General features: G+C 42.4%; 1 protein-coding gene across 1 annotated transcript in view; it reads right to left on the reverse strand.

The window, feature by feature from the left end:
• TMEM242 (transmembrane protein 242) overlaps nucleotides 1-16,249 on the reverse strand; it is a 28,256-nt gene extending 12,007 nt beyond the window's left edge. Inside the window, exons 1-3 of the mRNA XM_032161197.2 lie at nucleotides 15,785-16,249; nucleotides 15,079-15,179; nucleotides 11,111-11,248 (exon numbers count right to left, since the gene is read on the reverse strand). Of these exons, the coding sequence (XP_032017088.1) occupies nucleotides 11,111-11,248; nucleotides 15,079-15,179; nucleotides 15,785-15,872 (327 nt within the window). The 5' untranslated portion in view covers nucleotides 15,873-16,249. The remainder of the gene's footprint in view (nucleotides 1-11,110; nucleotides 11,249-15,078; nucleotides 15,180-15,784) is intronic.
• Between the last annotated feature and the right edge of the window lie 4,461 nt (nucleotides 16,250-20,710).

The following is a 20,710-nucleotide window of genomic DNA, read 5'->3' on the forward strand; positions in this document are numbered from 1 at the left end:
CAGCAACACTGGGAAAACTGGAGGAAAGACAAACAGAGGGCCACAAAGAATAGAATAAAGGCAAAAAGTCAATTCAAAGAGCAACGCTGGGATCAACTTCCTGTTTATGGTATTTAAATATGAATTGGCAAGCTCTTCTAATAAATAACCCCAATCACATTTTTGTTCTTTGAAAGCAGCATCTTATACATAATTTTTGATGCAATGTAAAAGAGCCACTTATGTTAATCATTAAAAAGGAAAACTTATAATGTGGCATAAAACATGGAAAGCAAAGAAATTAAAATTCATTAGCCTGGGCGCGGTGACTCGCACCTGTGATCCAAGCACTTCAGGAGGCCAAGGCAGGTGGATCACTTGAGGTCAGGCATTCCAGACCAGCCTGGTCAACATGGTGAAACCCCATCTCTACAAAAAATACAAAAATCAGTTGGGCATGGTGGTGCATGCCTGTAGTCCAGCTACTTGGGAGGCTGAGGCAGGAAAATTGCTTGAACCCAAGAGGCAGAGGTTTCAGTGAGCCAAGATTGTGCCACTGAACTCCAGCCTGGCTGACAGAGTGAGACTCTGTCAAAAAAAAAAAGAGAGAGAGAGTGTGCCACTGAAATGAAATGGTAGAAGTGATGTGATCAGATTGCATTCAATAAAGACTTACTAAACACCTACAATGCATTAGGCACTGTTACAGGTGCGCGGATATAACAATGACCAAGATAAAGGAGGTCTCTACCCTCAGAATTTACATTCTTTTTGTGATGACTGATAAAACAAGACAATGGTCAATATCATCTCGTTTTGGAATAAGCATTACAAAGAAAAGAAAATAGGATAATTTCAGAGAGTAACTGGGTGGTGGGAATGAAGATATCTGGAGAAGCTGCTCTGAGGAGGTAAATTAAATTTGAGTTGAAACCCTGGATAGCAGCAAACAGCCAGCGATGCAAGGACCTGGGAAGGAGTTTCCTGGGCAAAGCTAGAATAAAGGCCCTAGGCAGGAACAGCCCTGTGTGTTGAAGGAATAAGAAGGCTGGCAGGGCTGGAGTGCAGTGGGGACAGATGAGGTGGGCAATTGTGGTGGCTCAAGACGAGGTCAGTGAGGTTGGTGGGGCTACATCATGTAAACCTTCTTCAACAGGAAGCCACTGAAGGGTTTTAAATAAGGAAGTAGCATGATCTGACTCACATTTTTAAAGTATCTCTGACTGCTGTGTGGAGAAAAAATTCTACAAGGAATAAGGAAGAGGCCGGGAAACTGGACAGGAAACTCTTAAAACACTAGGCAACAGAGGAATGGATGTGGAGAGATGAAGGAGGCAGGCTGTATTCAGCGGCAGAGCTGACAAGCAGGACTTGTGCGCATCAGATGAAGGGAACCAAGGGAAATGAGAGAATCTAAGAGGATTCTCACCGGGGTTTTTGGTTTGAAGTGGAAGGATGGGATGATGGTGGCATTTACGAAATGGGGAAGACCAAGGGAGGAGCAAGTTGGGAATAAAGTGAGGAAATCAAGTACTCTAGTTGGGACATGGGTCATGTGACACACCTATGAGACATACTTGTGAGGGCACACAATACGAAGCTGAGAGGCCGATCTGAAGGTCAGGGCTGGGGCTACATATCTGGATGGCATCAGATGGTACTGTTTGTTTTAAAGTGGCAGGGACTGGACGAAAGAGCCAAGGGGCTGAGGACAGATGGAGGACAGAAGAGTTTAAGTAGGAGCTACTGGACACTGATGTTGAGAGGCTGGCCAGGGGAGGGGCTGGCACAAGAGACAGGCAAAATGGCCAGTGAGGTCGAAGGTAGCTCAGAAGCCACAGTGTTTCAGGAGGGAGGGGGGGCTCCATTGTGCCAAACATTGCTGGGAGGGCAAGTAAGATCTGGCAACAAGGAGGGCACTGGCAACCTTAATAGCAGTTCCAGTGCAGTGCTGGGGCAAGGAGCTGGACTGAGAGCAGGAAGGGGAGGAAGTGGAGGCAGTGACCACAGACAACTCTTTCGGGAAGCTTTTTGTGTAAAGGGGAGCAGACAAATGGGCTGGTAGCTGGAGGAGGCTAAGGAATATCTAGAGAGAACTTTTAGAGGTGGGAGAAACTAGAGCATGTCTGTACACACCACAGCAGAGAAGGAACATGTCACAATCAGCTAAGGCTGAGGATAATGATGGGAGCAAGGTCCCTTGTAGATGACGAGGTGCAGGATCTAATGCCCAAAAGGCAGGGGTGGGCCTCTGGCAGCAGCATGGACCTTTTATCTCTGGCAACAGGAAGAAAGGCAGTGTGCGTGGTAAGTCCAGAGAAGGTGAAGGCCAGAGCGCTCTGGCAGAAGGGCAGAGAAAGGGCTGCAGAGAGGCAAGGCGGGAGGCAGGGAGAACAGAGACAGCTGTCTGAATCATCTCGGAGCAAGAAGGTGCCATCAACTATAGTGGCTGTGGGGGTCGGGGAAAAGCAAGATGTGGTGACTGATTAGATGCAGGGGTGAGAAAGAGTGTGGTCAGGAATGGCCACCTGGCTTTTCTGTCTGGGCAGCTTTGTGGGTGATGCTGCTATTCACGGGGAGAATGACTTAGGAGTAGGTTGTAGTTGGGGACAAATGACAGTTCACTGAGGGACACATGGGATGCCTACAGGACATCCAAGCACCTGTTTCCAGTCAAGTGGGTCCATGAGCCTAGAGCTCAGGACGTAAATGAAGGCATCAGAGTGGCTGGAACCTGTGAAGGAGAAGAGACGAGGGGGGGCAAAAAGGAACCTTAAGCATAACCGGGTAAAATAAAGCAGCACTATTTCACAAGTAAATGGGACAGTCGGAAGTTACAACAGCCAAACTGGAATCGAGAAAACTCATAGAAAGAATAAAGGAAGAACTATAAAAGCCTAGAATCTGTCAGTATAAGAAGCAAACAATAAATGATAGATCTGAGTCACCAAGAAAAAGTTAAATAAGTTATGTTCAGCACAATTTACATAGTGGAAAAATATACAGCACATTAGAAAATGATTTGTTCTTAAAATTGTTAGAAACATTTCAGGTAGAAAAATCCATTTGAGAGAACATCATTTTCTGATATACTAGTAAGTGAATACTTACGAACTGTACATATCAACTATATATTAGTGTAATACTGTCCCACAGTTTTAGATATTTGTAAGTGACTAATCAATCATAAGTAACTTTTAAAACAGAGCTTGAGGGGGAAGCAAATGCTATCAGGTCTCCAGTCCACAATGCTTTATTTAGAGAGATCTGCTCATGTGTGCCCAATTTTCTAGGCTCAGTCTAAGAATTAAGAGAATTAAGGACAAAGAAAAAGAAAACCCAAGTGAAATCAAGGCTGCCTTCCTCCTGTGGGATACAGCTGGGAACATTATCGAGGTGATGAAGCCTGATCTGTGTCAAGCCTCAGAACAAAAAAGCTTTTATGGCAGAGCTGATCTGTCCTAGTCCTTGTCGCACATTCCCACTTGATAAAATGCTTGGGGCCCTATTTTACTTATACAAGGAAACGGGTGGGTTTGAAAGAGGTATTTTGGAAATATGCCAAAACAGCTGATTCCCCTGCTTGGCTTTTTAAAAAAGTACATTGGTCATTATCTCCCATCTTAAACTGAGCAAGTCCCTGTGATTCGGGTTCTCTGTCACCAAACTGCATGTCCACATATACATCAAGTGCCTCTCTCCACTACGATGTTAAACCTATTAGAGCTGCAATGGAATGGGGAAGAAGAGTTATAGAGATGTTCTTGTCACCTCTGACTTGAACTTATTCACTGATGTGCAGTGCTACTTCCAATTCATTTCAAAATGATTCCGGGAAAATATTCCCCAGTCCTCAAGCTGTTTGAAGGCCCAAGAGTGTGACAGATGGAACTACCTCTGCAGGATCGTGATGACTGTTCTGGGAGTTCTAGTGAGCACTATGAAGAAGTGGAAACGAGGCCGAATACGCTGACGTATGGTAATCAGAATAAGAAATTGAGGCTTGCTTCCTGGGGGCAGAAGCTGGTAGAGATCTCTGGAAGCACTGAAGTTAGATGAGGCAAGGAGGCAGAGGGAAATGTTTCAGCCGCTTCTCAGACTTCCCCTGCAGATCCCTCAGAAGTGGCTGCCATTAAACAACTGGCCAGGAGACTCAGGTTCGTTTTTAATGTTTGATCTAAGCCAATGAAAGTACATAGCCCTTAAAGTCTATTTCCCTCCTTAGAGATCATCAAAGTTAAACATTTCTAAGCTTTTTCACAGTTTTACTATTTACATATGGGGTTCTAGCAGTCACTCTACAATGCTGCTTCATTTGAGATGAATAGGTAAAAATAATGCAGGAATAAACGTACTGATAAGAGAAACGCCAAACTACCAGTGAAACTTAAATTAGCAAGGAGCCAAAAGAAATTTGATTGTAATTACTAGCTAAGGCCCTCCAGTTGGTCATAAGGTTACTAAGAAGTGAGCCTAAATATTATCATAGGAGCAGCTACAAAAAAGAACTGGAGAAAATAAATATTATTAGAGTACATCCAATACTGTCTTAGAGGAAAGATACAATATTACTTCCCTTAAAGATTCTCTCTTATAATAGGAAAGTATAATGTCCATTTATAGAGACATTTAAAATATATGTTTTATTTACATGTTTTACTTTTTGTTTTTTAAAGAAAAGGAGGTCTGGGCTCTTAAAAAAGCAGCAACATCTATCAGCAGAAGAGGAGGCAAGACGGGTCCTGGAAAGCTGTGCAAGACTCCAATCACAAATCACTTCCATAAAAGCCTTTCTAGCAGCAGGGACTCAGCAGAGATACAGGAAGAGAGTTGGGGGTGGGGGTGGATTATTTTCTATCAATCAGATTGGCAAAAATTTCAGAGTAATAGAAGCCACACAGGGCAAGGATGCCAGGAAACTTTTATGCATTTTGTATAAACTTTTCTGGAGGGCTGGTTAGCAACAAACATCAAAAACATTTAAAAAATGCACTTTGACTCAACAAACAATAACATCTTTTGTGCAATGAGATGTATGCCTACAGGTTTCCTATGGTATTTAATAGTGAAAAATTACAATCTAAATGCCATTGGCAGAAGACTGATTAAATAGATTATAATATACAATAGGGTTCCATATAGTGATTAAAAGTGATGGAGATTTATATACTCTGCTGTGCAAAGATGTTCCTGTGACTGTTTAGTGAAAAAAGATTCCAGAGTAGCAGGCAGTAAAACAGCATTTCTATACAATTCTATGAATATGCCTACACAAGATGGTCCAAAAAGATGCTTCTACTGTAATTATGATTACAACTTAGTAGGATTTCTGGTGATTTTTGCTTTTTTGTACTTTTCTACATTGATTTTTTTTTTTAACGAGTACATATTTTTACAAAAAATACCCAAGGCTGTCTTTTTTTTCTTTTTTGAATAAAAAGGTCCTCAATATATACGTGAAGATAAATACTGTTTTTGTTTGTTTTTAAACGGGATCTCTGTCACCCAGGCTGGAGTGCAGTGGTGTGATCTTGGCTTGCTACACTCTCAACCTCCCAGTCAGGTTCAAGTGCTCCTCCCACACCTCAGCCTCCTGTGTAGCTGGGACTACGGGCACGTGCCACCATGGCTGGCTAATTTTTTAAATTTTTTTGTAAAAACAAGGTCTCGCTATGTTGCCTAGGCTGGTCTCAAACTCCTAGACTCAAGCAATCCTCCTGCCTCAGCCTCCCAAAGTACTGAGATTGCAGGCATAAGCCACCGCCCAGCTAACAAATACTTCTTATCCCATGGTAAAGGGGTAAAAAACAAATCAAAAACTCCCTTCATTTATACATTAATTTTAAAATTTAAATAACTGGACAATTTAAAGTATTTCACAATAACTAAGAACATTTTCACTGATGATTTTTATTACAATTGAGGTTTCAGCTCCTGTGAGGACAACAGCTATAAATTATCTGTAAATTCCTACTGTACTAGGCATCATGAATGCATTCTCTAGAAGCCCCAGTAAAGGTTAGCAATGGTAATTCTGCTAGTCCTTTGAGATAACCACCTCCCCACAAACATAGAGCACAGGTCCACAGACATAGCGCATACTCCCTTGATAAAGTTCTAATCATACCAACTAGGAATTATTTAGATATTTAATGTTTCTCCTTCTAAGGGGAGGAAAAAAGGCAAGGTAGTCTAGCTATAAATAACCTAAACCTCTTCAGAATCCTTCAAGTATCAACACCTACTATAAATAATAAAAGGTAAAAAAGTTTAAAAGTCACTGCTCTTGAGTTACATGTAAATAACTATGTAAACAGCAAGGTTTCTTTTTCTTCTTTGATAGTTAGGAAATTACCACTTAGTACAAGAGTTCCTTAGAGCATTTACCTCAACTATTCTCCAAACTTAAACTATCTGTCCTGATAAAACAACTGAATCATAGCGTCCCAGAGTACACTCACCTGGCCTTATCATACTGCCCCAGCGTGCACTCACCCGGCCTCATCATAGTGCCCCAGCATGCACTCACCCGGCCTCATCATACTGCCCCAGCATGCACTCACCCGGCCTCATCATAGTGTCCCAGCGTGCACTCACCCAGCCTCATCATAGTGTCCCAGCGTGCACTCACCCGGCCTCATCATACTGCCCCAGCGTGCACTCACCTGGCCTCATAGTGTCCCAGCGTGCACTCACCTGGCCTCATAGCGTCCCAGCGTGCACTCACCTGGCCTCATCATACTGCCCCAGCATGCACTCACCTGGCCTCATCATACTGTCCCAGTATGCACTCACCTGGCCTCATAGTGTCCCAGCGTGCATACCCATGATCATGTACACAGCTGATTTAGGAGACTACAAACCCAAAGGAAATGTTCATCTTTTTTTCCACAATTAAGTTATTGTGATAAAATTAGTACTATCTTAATTATAATCAAACAATAAAATACCATATTTGAAAGTAATCGATGAACACAAACTGAACAGTCAAGCCGTGCTTGCTGGCCAGGCTGGGCAGGGGAGCAGGGTAGATACTGAACTGGCACTGATTTCTCCCCACTGTCAATGCTGGGCAAACTGACCTGCCTTGGTCTAACAAGACATCTTCTCCTACCTCTCCTTCTTTAGAACCTCTGATTAAATGATATACCACTGTGTAAAATACACACTTTAAAGAAACTGAAGTTTCACTTTAAGCATTTTAAACATGTTCCCTTTTAGGCCAGCAGATGTAGCTGTGAATTAAAATAGGAACTACAAGCACTTTCATCGAGCTGCTCTAGGTTAGCCATTAGATGGCACCCTTTTGTATTGGAACTGGGTTTCTATCAGAGATTTAATACAATTCAAGCTAGCTACTTACAACACTGGAGTTGATTTTGATTTATCTAGAATGATCATCTCAGTTATTTATTGAGTACATAGACTTGGACCATTTCTGTTCAACATTTTCTGACTGAGACTGTTTTTTTGGTCATACAAAGATGAGACAGTACACAGTGACAGAAGTTCTTACTGGACTCAGGGTAACCTCATAATTATCAAAACTCTCTAAATGCTGAGGTGAATATACCACACTGCTGTCTGCAAGCCTCAGAGCAGGATCATACCATAAGAATTTGCTTAGAAAGTCAACAGGTAAGGTTTACCACTTTACAGGGTAGCCCTGTCTTAGCACAGTGCATGGCTCAGGAGAAGCCCGCAAATGACTTCAGAATGAACAAATCAGCAAATTAGTAAACACTACCACCTTAAAAGATGTGTCCTTGAAAAGGTATCAGTGGGTTCATTTTTCTGTGGGCCTTCTCAGTCATGGAGATCAAACTGATATGCCTAATGATCTATATGTAGAGAGAGAGTGCATATGCAGTCTCTCTTTTTAGTTAGACGTAAAGATGTCAGGAACTCTGTCTTTCTTTGTGGTCCCAGCACCTAACCCAATCTCAGGTACCCAGCAGAGGCTGAGAAGATATTTCCTACTTATCACTGGATGACATAAAGATGCAATATAAAAGGATTCCACATATTCTTATATTCAGCAGTGCCAACCAGAAAATATTTTTTCTCCCCAAAATATCTTATTTAGGCAGGAATCCTTGTATCAATGCCAAAAAACAAAGAAGTTCATATTCTACCCATCGTCAGTGCTGGGCAAACATATCTGCTTTGTTTGGTAATAAGATAGCTTCCAATACCTCTCCTTCTTTGGAACCTCTGATTAAATGATATACCACTGTGTGAAATACAAATGTATGTTTATATTTAATGTATGTGTTCTATGTGAAATGAAATTCCATAATAATTATGAATAAAAAATTGGATTATTCTAGCACAGTTGGATTATTCTAGCCCACAAACACTGAATTATCAAGTGTATAATTTAGATAACCTAATTTTGTTGGTTTATGAAAACTGGGATTGACTCTTCTAAGTGAGACTATTCGTATTTTCAAATACCTCAAAATTTTACTAAGTTTGTGACCCACATTACTAACAAACATCACATATCAGTTCCACACAGTTCATGTAAAGTGCTAGCAGATTGTCATTTTTATAGAAACTAGCAGCTTAATAACTTTATTACTAAGTACTACTTAATAATCTGAAGATTCAGACCTGGGTTTAAATCTTGACACTGCCAATCACAAGCTATGTCATCTTGGGCAAGTGATTTAACCTCTTTGAGCCCCAATTTCCTCATTTATAAAATGGGGGATAGATCTGCTAGATAGTTATTATGAAGATTAAATAATCCGCTATGTCTAAAATGTCTGTAGAATGCCTAAAATGGAAGAAGAGATTTTATATTGGTCGAAAGCAAAATTGAGGTTAACAGCAAAAATCATGAAAAATCTTCAGTCACAGGTTTTCTGTCTTTTCATGCAATCTCTAATTTAGCATTATAAACAATGACTAGCCAGCAAAGTTAGCTCAAAAATCAAGGTGAGGGCCGGGTGCAGTGCCTCACACCTTTAATCCCAGCACTTCGGGAGGTTGAGGCAGAAGATCTCTTGAGTCCAGGAGTTCGCAACCAGCCTGGGCAACATAGTGAGACCTCATCTCTACAAAAAAATAAAAAAAATGAGCCAGGCATAGTGGCATGCACCTGTGGTCCCAGCTACTCAGGAGGGAAGGTTGCTTGAGCCCAGGAAGCTGCAGTGAGCTGAGGTCACACCACTGCACTCCATCCTGGGTGACAGAGGAAGACCTTGTCTCCAAAAAGTCAAAAATAAAAATAAATTTTAAAAACAAAGGTTAGACTAGGAGAAAAGCACCATCATCTGTCTATCAGTGTATTCTGAGTGGAAAGCACAGTAATGTTGATGTTTGTTTACGATTAAACTAAATATGAAAAGCTCAGTAATGTCTATGAGGTTGTTCCTGCAACCCTGCCAACTTGCCCCAGTTTCTTCCTCCCTGCTGAATCATTCCCATCAGCATATACATGCTGTTAACTCTCCCAATGTAAAATACAACAAGTAAAAACTTATCTCTTGATCCCATTCTTTTTTCCAGCTATGACCCCATTTCCTTCCTTCACTTTGTGGCAAAACTCAAGACTCACCTAGATACACTGCCTCTGATTCTCCTCTATTCTCTTTTGAATCACTCAGGCTTTACTCCACCATTTCACCAATGGCTGCTACACTGCCAAACCTGGTGAATTATCAGTCCTCATCTTACGTAACTTATCACCAGCATACAATACAGTCAGTCACTTCTCCTTGAAGTGTTTTCTTCACCTGGTGTCTAAGTCACCAGGCCAAGGAGATTTCCCTCTTCAGTAGGGTACTTTCCCCTCATTCCCCAACCTCTTAACATTAGGAGTCCCCAGGAGTTCCTTCCTCAGACCTCTTCTCTTTTCTTTCAACCTTCACTGCCTTGGTGAGTTAATCTAGTCTCACAGCTTTAAATGCTAGCCATATACTGATGAGTCTCAAATTCAAATCTTCACCTTGTACTTCTCCCCTAACTCTCAACTTCTATATCTAACTGCTTACTTGCTCTCCATCTCACTATCAAACAGATGTGTCAACCTCACAAGTCACAGATTGAGCTCCTGACATTATCTCCCAATGCCTCCTTTTCTCACGCTGCTCCCCACCCATCCTTCCGTTGCTCAGGCCAAAGGTCTTGATGACATCCAACTTGACTCTTTCTCACACCCCACATCCAATCAACAACAAATCTTTGCTGACTTGACCTTCAAAATACATCGACAATCTGTTTTCAACTTTACCGCTGCCACCTATCTCAAACTACTGCCAATTCTCACCAGTCATGAAGGGTCCGGTCCACAGAACTTCCAACCAGTTGTTTAAAAAAAGGAGGCAGTCATTCTTAATGTAATGCTCTGCAGCTTGAAGTATAAATTTTACATATATACACAAACATAAACACACACACACAAGATTTTAGGATTTTTTCCAAAAATGTGTAAATAACACATTAATAATTTAAATAATTAATTTTAAAATGCTTTAACTCTTTTACAAAGATTATATATATATGTCAAACAGCAATAGAAAGTTGTTCCAAATTAATAATTTTATTGAACAAATAGCTAATGTCAATTTATTTATTTATTCTATTTTGTTTTCGAGACAGGGTCTCACTCCACTGCCAAGGCTGAAGTGCAATGATCTTGGCTCACTGCAGCCTCAGCCTGTGAGGCTCAGGTGCTCCTCCTCCCTCAGCCTTCCAAGTAGCTGGGACTATAGGCGCATGCCACCACACCCAGCTAATTTTTTTTGTAGAGACAGGGCTTCTTTACGTTGCCCAGGCTGGTCTTGGACTTCAGAGCTCAAGTGATTTGCCTGCCGCAGGCTCCCAAGGTGCTGGGGTTACAGGCATAACCCACTGCACCCGCCCTAATGTCAATTTATATAGAACATTAGCTATAAATTAGTCATTACTTAATTATATTTGAAGTTTTACCACCTTCAAAAATTGTGTTTATTAGTAATAAGAAGTTGTCTAGTTATTAGTAAGAATTTAGTCACGTACCCTGTCATCATCTCCCCAGACAGTGACCAAACTACGTGCAAATAAATTTGAAAACCAGAAAAATTTAGAACACAGTAAGCAGAATAAACATCTAGATACCAGGGACAAGACTGTAGTTACTTACACTGTGAACTCCTAAAGCTTTCCAGACTGCGAAGCTAATCACACCAACCCCACACCATGCATAGAGTGAGCCCCAGCCCAGAGCTCGCAAGGCAAGGGAAGACCCGCTTTCTGGTAATGCAGCCGTGGCCATACTTCCCTGAAATGAGACAGAAAAGTTGAGCTAAAAACAATCAGTGCAGAAAGAATAAGCATTCTGGGGGTGTTTGCAAATTTCTCTCTGGGCAAGCGACATGATATTAGGAAGCTAGATCAACCCAAGGTCTAATGCTGGCTTTGCTACTTAATAATTGCATGCCTTCTCTGACTCACAAATATTTGAATATGCAAGGCACCTTGCCTGTTAATTCTTCCACAAAAATCCTAGACCATTTTGTCAAGATTTCTCTATCCCCCATTCATTGGCATTTTCACAGAATGACATTAAAGTGGTATTAAAATAACTCATTTTATGAATGTTTTTCCTGCCATAATATTAACATGAGCAGGGACACCAGATATTTCAGCTAAGTAAACTTTGCATGTGTGTAAACATTATGTATTTTCTTCAGTTATTTTAACCAAATAGACATATAATACACATTATTTTCTCTCATAGCACATCATTTAGTCTACCAATTATGAGACTGATGTACAAATGCAAGATATACTAGTTAACAAAAATGTTGATCTATTTTAATAGATTGACCAAAGAAGCTCAAGAGTAGATTACTTCACCACTTTTAGCTTGCACCTTCCTCTTTCTGTTTATTCAGGGAATTACAAAGAAAAATGAATGTCCATTCAGCATCTATTATTGCTTTTCAACTCCCAGTTCTTTTGCATGACACACAGCTAAGACAATGAGAACAGGACATTAAAAGGATAACTACCATTCCAAAATAAAAGCAGTGTAGGCAGTCCCCAACTGAAAAGTTTATCATTTTAAAGTCTTCTGGGGTTGCAATTTAAATCTGTTTTAATACCTAGATTCCCAGGCTAACGGATAGAAGTCTATTTAAATAGCAAGATTACTAAAAATTGTATCATTTCTTCCCTAGAAGTATCCCAAGATGGGAAGAGTACCACGTTGGGCAAGTTGCTTAATTCATCTGTGCCTCAGTTTCCTGCCCTTTAATGGGGACCACACGTAACGGTGCTGCATAGGGCGTGAGGGGAGTTCAATGAGGCAAGCCCCCAGAAGAGCAGCCAGCACATGCTAAGCACTCAAATATTAGATATTATCAATGTTAGAAAAGACCTCCAGGTGACAACTGTGAAATGCACTGACTAAGTGAAATTCTTAGATTGGTGCTTGCTCAGTATAAACGCATTAACTGTGTGCTCCAAAATCTCTGAGTTCTTCTACAAACGATTTTACCTCTGAAACAGAGTCTGGATAAGTGGTCATACTCCAATTCCAGTGTTCTCCCAGAGGGAGACAGAACCATCTAAAACAGGGATTCTCAAACTTCCTGGTCTCAGGATCCCTTTACATTTGGGCCCTGAAGACTTTCAATTAGGTGGGTTGTATTTATCAATATTTAATGTATTAGAAATTAAAATTAAGAAATTCTTAAATTATATTAGTCATTTAAAAATAGTAAATCATTCTAGATTAATATAAGCCTATTTTTTATGAAAAATCACTTTTCCAAAACAAAACTGTGCAAAGAGAAACAATGTTTTACATTTTTGTTACTCTTTTATTTATTTTTACTTTTTGAGACGGAGTCTCGCTCTGTCACCCAGGCTGGAGTGTAGTGGCATGATCTCAGCTCACTGTAACCTCCACCTCCCAGGTTCAAGCAATTCTTGTGCCTCAGCCTCCCAAGTAGCTGGGATTACAGGTGCATGCCACCATGCCCAGCTAATTTTTGTATTTTTAGTAGAGACGGGGTTTCACCGTGTTGCCCAGGCTGGTCTCAAACTCCTGGCCTAAAGTGATCCGCCTGCCTCAGCCTCCCAAAGTGCTGGGATAAAAGTTTTCTAAAATCTAATTTTCACTTGAAAGCTTGAATTTTATCAGTGGCAATAAATACTGACAACTGTTTGCTTGAAAAGACAAGCTCATTTTATTCATTATTAAGATGTCTGCCAAATATCCACTTCCGAATAACCATAGTTGTCAGTTATTCTTTCAAGTAAAAATGATATTCTATAGGAAAAAAGTAGCTAGTTCAGCTTGCAATTCAACTGCTTTTCTAGAGAAAAAAATCCTACTTCAGTATAAAATAGATGTGCTTTATGTATTTCCCACTTCTTTTTTTTTTTTTTTTTTTTTTGAGACGGAGTCTCGCTCTGTCACCCAGGCTGGAGTGCAGTGGCGCGATCTCGGCTTACTGCAAGCTCCGCCTCCCGGGTTCACGCCATTCTCCTGCCTCAGCCTCCCGAGTAGCTGGGACTATAGGCACCCGCCACCAGCCCACTTAATTCTTTTGTATTTTTAGTAGAGACGGGGTTTCATCCTGTTAGCAAGGATGGTCTCAGTCTCCTGACCTCGTGATCTGCCCGCCTCGGCCTCCCAAAGTGCTGGGATTACAAGCGTGAGCCATCGCGCCCGGCCTTGTATTTCCCATTTCTTTACACAGAATATTAAAATGAGGTTTATTCAAGGGTCATGATTTAATAAAATTAACTATTTTATTTCTTCAACAAGGACATTGTTAAGTAATGCTGGCTTTAAAAAATACAGGTACTTTGTAATGAAGGACACAATGACTTTCAGCACAGTTTGGTGCTACTGCCTTAGTTAGACCAAGGTATCAGCAGTTTTACTCTCCATTGCCTCTGTACCATTAGTACAAGCATCTTAGTATCATTATGAAAATAGTTCTGACTTCATGGACCCAAGGATCAAGGATCAGCAGGGTTCTGTGGACCGCAATTTGAAAACCACTGTTAGACCCTGAAGGGCATCTGTGATGATCAAATCTCAGAACAACGAAATAGGATGGAAAGTTGTGAATATGTGTACATGCTCCCCCCAGCCCCAGAGAATCCCTAGTTTTCATCAGATTATTAAAAAGATCAGTGAGCCAAGGATTAACATAACTTAGGCTTAGAAATCAACCAAAACTCTACTGTTAAGGCACTACTCTGATTTCCACCACAAAATACATTTCTGCTCTGAAAACATTCTATATCATAGAGAGAAAATGACCCACAAGGCCCATAGCAGTGATTTAGGAAGCTTCATATAAGCTTAGAGTATTCAGAGGGGATCCAAGCACACTTTAAACATGGTCTCTTGCCATTATGGTATCAATAGGCTTAAGTATGATTATTAAAGATAAATGTAAGTGGAAAGGAAACTTGACTTTTTATGATGTTTTACATACGACTTTTCCTCCATAGCACACATCAAATTGTAATTACACAGTTATTTTTGTGAATCTTTATTTATTTATTTTTGAGACAGAGTCTCGCTCTGTCACCCAGGTTGAAGTGCAGTGGTGTGAACTGGGCTCACTACAACCTCAGCCTCCTGGGTTCAAGTGATTCTCCTGCCTCAGCCTCCCAAGTAGCTAGGACTACAGGAGTGCCACACCACACCTGGCTACCTGGCTAATTTTTGTATTTTTAGTAGAGATGGGTTTTCGCCATGTTGGCCAGGCTGGTCTCAAACTTCCGACCTCAGGTGATCTGCCCCTCTCGGCTTCCCAAAGTGCTGGGATTACAGGCATGAGCCAGGACGCCTGGCCCAAATTTAGATTTAAAGTCATGTTGTGAATAGGAAATGTACCAGATAAGCTTTCAAAGTCTTGTTCTGCTAAAATTTAAGAAAGCACATAAGTACATCTTTCTAAATGAAAATAAAGACCGTTGGTTAATTTGTACATTTCTAGAATCCATGAGCGTATATAAATTCACATCTTAAAGCAATGTGAAAGGCCATCAATATTTTCTTTATTTTTTCTATGCAAAAGCTGCCATATATTTTAAACAATAACAATAACAATGCTATGAATGGATTTCAGTGTCACCAACCTTATTGAACCATTCAGGACTTTTCTTTTTAGCCAATGATAATGTTGTAATAAATCCAGCTAGCATTCCCGCTGCAGCAACAGTACCAAGGAAAATTCCACCTGCCGAGAGTTTCGGGGAGGAGGGGGGATATTTAAAAAATTAAATAAAAAGAGGTTAAAAAGATGTACAAAAGTAAGTTTAAGATACTATTCGAGTTACAATCAAAATCACTTTTGAAATTCAAGAAACCATGGCTAAGCAGCTCTTGCTAACAGTAAATGACAGCGGCTGAGAAACACGCGTGACCGCACGACCTCTGGTTCCTTGGGTCATTCCGAGTTATTATTCCCGAGCGCAGAGAAAAGGCTCAGCTTCCCTTCCCCTCTCCCCTGGGACCACAGCGTGAAGTTTCTCACGGGGAGGAGAAGAGACGATGGCAATCAGAAAAGGCAAGGCTCTAGAACAATGGCATGGGTGACGGGGAAATATGGCACGCCCAAGAGAATAGCTTGCAGGATCTGCCCCCCGCCCCGCCCAAGAGGAGACTCCACCCAGTAAGCGACCTACCCTCCCTGGGCCGCCAGACTCCGCGGGCTAAACTCAGGGGCAAGCCCAAGCTAAGGGCTCTCAGAGCGGGATGTGTGTGGGAATGCCCGCTCCAGAGCAAGCCAGGGTCCGGGGTTAGCTCGCCCCGACGCCCGCACCTCACCACAACACATCTTACCTTTAACCAGGAAAAGCCGGTCATCCGTGGACCCCGGAGCCTCCAGCCCAGAGGCCGGCTGCCCAGTTCCAGCGCCTGCTGTCTCCATGTTTAGGTCGTCTCTAGTGCGTCCGTCCCCAACTGGGCCCGGGTGGAAGCGAGAACGAGGCGGAGTAGAAAGGTTCCGCTGCCGCCGCCTCCTGTGCAATCTCAAGAAGGGTCCGGAGTGCGGCCGCTGTCCCCAAACCCTCCTCCCGCGCCGGGGCCGGGAAGACGTGCTGTGCCCAGCCCCGGGGGCGGTGCCCTCCAAGGTCGTCTCTTAGGGAGGATCTCTTGATTTCTCCGAGGAGATCATTGCTGGACTTAAGTGATTACTTTGGCTGTTTGAAAGAACGCTCAGCCCCGACTGTAGGAGGCAGTGAGGGTCGCAGATTGCGCCAAGATTCCAGGCCCCGCCTGTGAGACCCTGGAGCTCATTTTCCTAATCAAGCTTACATTGTGTCCAACGATTTGGCCAGCGCTAACACTCCACGATTCTAAAACGCAGGCCTCGGTCTTCTGTCTGTACTTTTCTAGGTAACTTCCTAACAGTGTTGAGGAAAGTGTAAGTGACAGGCTTTCTCCCTGGAGGAGAGCCAGCCGCCCGGCTCTGCGGTGACGCGTACCCTCGCCGCGGTGTGAGTGCTCGGCCTCCCTCGGGAAGTGGAACACTCACAGGAGGACCGAATGAAGGTACCACCCCCGAGAGGAGAGCGACGCCCGCTGGAAGGGCTTCCAGAGCTGCCGGGAACGTTGACCGCTAGCAAGCTTGGTCTTCCGCTGGGAGGCTGGTTTGCCCATTCTGTAAATGGCCATGGAGAGGAGGAAGCTAGTGGTAGAAAATCTTTTCAGCCTCTCAGAGAACAATGACATCTTGTAAAATAAGGCGGTCTCTCTGCCATTTGTCCTGCCCCCCATCACTGGAGGCATGAGCTTCCTGAGGATGGAGATGGGACTCTATGTTCAGTTTATATCCCCTAGCTTTCAGGTCTTACCTGGTTACCAACAACCAATGCATGTTGGATGAATGAGTAAATGAATGCATCTATTTTTGCGTCAGTGAAGTGCAGTTAATAGCTCAAACCTGGGCTCGGGTCCTAAACCGCTTCTCAGATGTGTGAACTTGGGGTAACTTAGCCCCTCTATAGCTCAGTTTCCTCACCTGTAAAATTTAAAAACTGATAGTAGGCCAGGCGCGGTGGTTCACGCCTGTAATCCCAGCACTTTGGGAGGCTGAGGCAGGCGGAGATCAGAAGTTCGAGATCAGCCTGGCCAACATGGTGAAACCCCGTTTCTACTAAAAATACAAAAATTAGCGGAGTCTAATGATGCGGGACTGTAATCCCAGCTACTCGGGAGGCTGAGGCAGGAGAATGGCTTGAACCTGGGAGGAAGAGTTTGCAGTGAGCCGAGATCGAGCCATTGCACTCCAGCCTGGGTGACAAGAGCGAAACTCTGCCATCCGCTCCATCCCCCCCCCGCCCAAAAAAAAAAAAAAAAAAAAACGGATAGTACCTAACTCATAGGATTGCTGTGAGAATTAAATGAAGCGACATCTATAAAGAAGTTAGCACAGTGCCTGGCACATATAAATATTCAATACATGTTAGCCCTAACTATTACCACCTTTGATTCCAGTAGCTGTTTTGCAGCATTGCCTATGGGGATTTTTAAAAATGATGGATTACCAAGGTCTACCACGGGAGATTAGGTCTCTGAAGGCCCGCGGGTGGCAGAGCAGAATGTAAAAGCTCCGTGGGGTTTCTGATGATAAAAAACTACTGCTCTGTTCAAATTTTTGTGTGGGTGAGATCACACAGAATGTATGTGACCTTTGGATTTCCTGGAATCACATCAGCATCTGAAAGGGCTTTTAAGCTGGTAAATGCTGTGCTGATTTGTTGAAGGACCTATCCTTTTTCCTTCCCCCCATACATAACAGTAACCATAGCTGCTAACATGTATTGAGTGCTTTCTATATATCTGACATTGCACTAAGTGCTTCAAGTACATTATCTCATTTATTCCTCTCCATAAACTCAGAAAGACTAACTTGCTCAAGCTCACACAGCTGTTAAGTGGCAGAGACAGGGCTTAAAAGCAGGTCCTTCCTTATCCACTGTGCCAGTCGTCCTCAAGTGTGAACTTGAATATTGGAATCACCTGGAAGGCTTATTGCACTCAGCTTGCTGGGCCCCATTCCCAGAGTCTGTGACTCAGTGGGGGCTGAGAACATGTGTGTCTAATTTCCCGGGTGATGCTGTTGCCACTGGTTCCACTTTGAGAACGTCTTCTGTGTGCCTCCTCTTATGGATTACACCTCTTAAAATCCACATCATACACTTTAACACTAGGAAATCTGTTTTCCCAAGACTGCTTAGGGAGAAAAAGTGCAGACTCCTCCACTCTCTTCTTTGCTGTCCCCTTAGAAGAGGACAGAAACATTTTATTTTAAGGATTAAGCTGGGCACAGTGGCTCAAACCTGTAATCCTAGCGCTTTGGGAGGTCGAGGCAGGCGGATCACTTGAGGTCAGGAGTTTGAGACCAGCCTGGCCAACATGGCAAAACCCCATCTCTACTAAAAATACAAAAATTAGCTGGGTGTGATGGCAGCGCCTGTAATTTCAGCTACTGGGGAGGCTGAGGCAGGAGAATCGCTTGAACCCAGGAGGCAGAGGCTGCAGTGAGCCAAGATCACGCCACTGCACTCCAGCCTGGATGACAGATCAAGACTCCGTTCCAAGATGATAATAATAACAATAATAATAATAATAATTTAAGGTTTATATCACTACTTACTATAAGGAACACAAGGGAGATAATAGATCTTGAAATCTAGGGAAATTACAGAGTCCTGCATTCCAGAGCCGGTCTCCACTGAAAGTAACTGCACATCCTAGGAAACTGGTGTCTGCTTTGTTTTGGATGTTGCAGCTCACAAACCTCTACCTTCTTTCTAAATCCCCAAAGTAAAAGGCAGTCTTCCTTTTTTCTACTTGAAAGCTTGTTTTCCCAATATACACAGGACTGAAAAGGCAATTGACACAAACCAACGGTTTACACTTCAGCCTCAAAATTTGCATTTTGAGCATCTTTGTGGGATACATACCAAGGAGAGAAGGAGCTGTGAGCTCCTTGGTCAAGGCCTGTTTGTGGAGAGTACAGCCCCATTTCTCACTAGCCCCCAGCACCTGCCCTGTGACTTGCTCTGTGCCAGATTCTGGGAGATGGTGTTTCCAGAGCCTCGGAAGCCTGCCACGCACTAGGACAGGAAGTCCCTGGCCCTGGGATAAGACCAAATTCCAGGCATCCCAAATTGGAATGCTGAAAGAAAACATTTTTTAAAGACAATGTTTCCCAAGGTCTCATATCTCTACAGGACACCCAGTTGGGTACTTTGGGTACGATTTGATTAACTGCACTGCTCTAAGAATTCCACAATTCCACTTAGACTTGTTACTAGAGGAAGATATGACACAAGCTCCAAACAGGTGAGTTGTTGACATTCTAAGCACAGTTTCTTTGCAAGATAGGGACTTGAGCAGGGAAGCATTTCCAAGTGTGGAAACCAGAGATTAGAAAGTCACAGAGCTTTGTTGCTTCATGCAGCACCAGCAGGACTGATATTTCAATGGAAGCACGGTACTCTTCTAGAAAAACTAATGGAAATCTCTTACAAGCCAAGGAGGCTGCTGGGAAAGCAGGTTTATCTGAGATGGACGCTGTTGCTATTTCGGTGTTTGTTTTAGTCAGCTGAAAGTTCATACCAGGGACACATTTGACCACATTCTTATTTCAAACGTTTTGGCTCCTGTAGATTCTATTTCAAATGTTGACAGCTAGAAACCTGTTAGCTTTACAGTTCCTGGAATTTGGATGGCCCTAGCTCTAGCTGATTTTGAACTCTGATGGACTTTTTTCCCCGTCACTTTTTAAAACATTTCTTCAGAGCTTCAGTCTCTCCATGTTTAATGTATGAGGCTGAATTATTTTTAAAATCTGATAAGGGTCGAATCATCCTCCCTGCTGCTTGATATAAGATAGTTGTCAAAAATATAGGCCACGTGTGGTGGCTCATGCCTGTAATCCCAGCACTTTGGGAGGCTGAGGCAGGCAGATCACCTGAGGTCAGGAATTTGAGACCAGCCTGACCAACATGGTGAAACCCCATCTCTACTAAAAATACAAAAATTAGCTGGCCATGGTGGCAGGCACCTGTAATCCCAGCTACTCAGGAGGCTGAGGCATGAGAATTGCTTGAACCCGGGAGACAGAGGTTGCAGTGAGCCAAGATCATGCCATTGCACTCCAGCCTGGGTGACCGAGCGAGGCTCTATCTCAAAAAAAAAAAAAAAAAAAAAATTACATATATATACATATAGATATGTAATTTTTTAAAAGATATATATAATTTTTGGAGATACATATATGTGTATCTCAAAAAATATATATATAGCAGAGATCTTTAAAAGTTATTGCCAGCTTAAGTGTGTACACAGAAGAAAAGATCTGGACTTTACACTGAATTATTAACAGAGGTTACTTTGACAGAAGGGAGGAGGTGAGTGTTCTATCTGTATCTCTTCTACTTTCTGCCTTAGTAAGTAAAATGCTGACCAAAGCCACATTTTTACATATTTCTATAATGTTTGCAAAATGTTTAATAAGGGACACATATTACTTTTGTGAGAAGGGAAAAAAATGGAAGGAAAACAGTAAAATACTTTAAAAATATATTGCCTTGTTTAAAAGATGAATTTTGGTTTAAATAGAAATATTGTGTAGGTTTCCAGGGTAACTCATCAAACTCTACGGCAGGATACCCAACGATAACATTCTTGGGAAGCGAGGGAATGAGAGCAAAATGCATTATGTCGCAAGGAGAAGCTCTGGGCTGGCATGAGAGC

The sequence above is a fragment of the Hylobates moloch genome, unplaced genomic scaffold (genome assembly GCF_009828535.3).
Source record: "Hylobates moloch isolate HMO894 unplaced genomic scaffold, HMol_V3 SCAFFOLD_2, whole genome shotgun sequence".
Taxonomy (NCBI): domain Eukaryota; kingdom Metazoa; phylum Chordata; class Mammalia; order Primates; family Hylobatidae; genus Hylobates; species Hylobates moloch.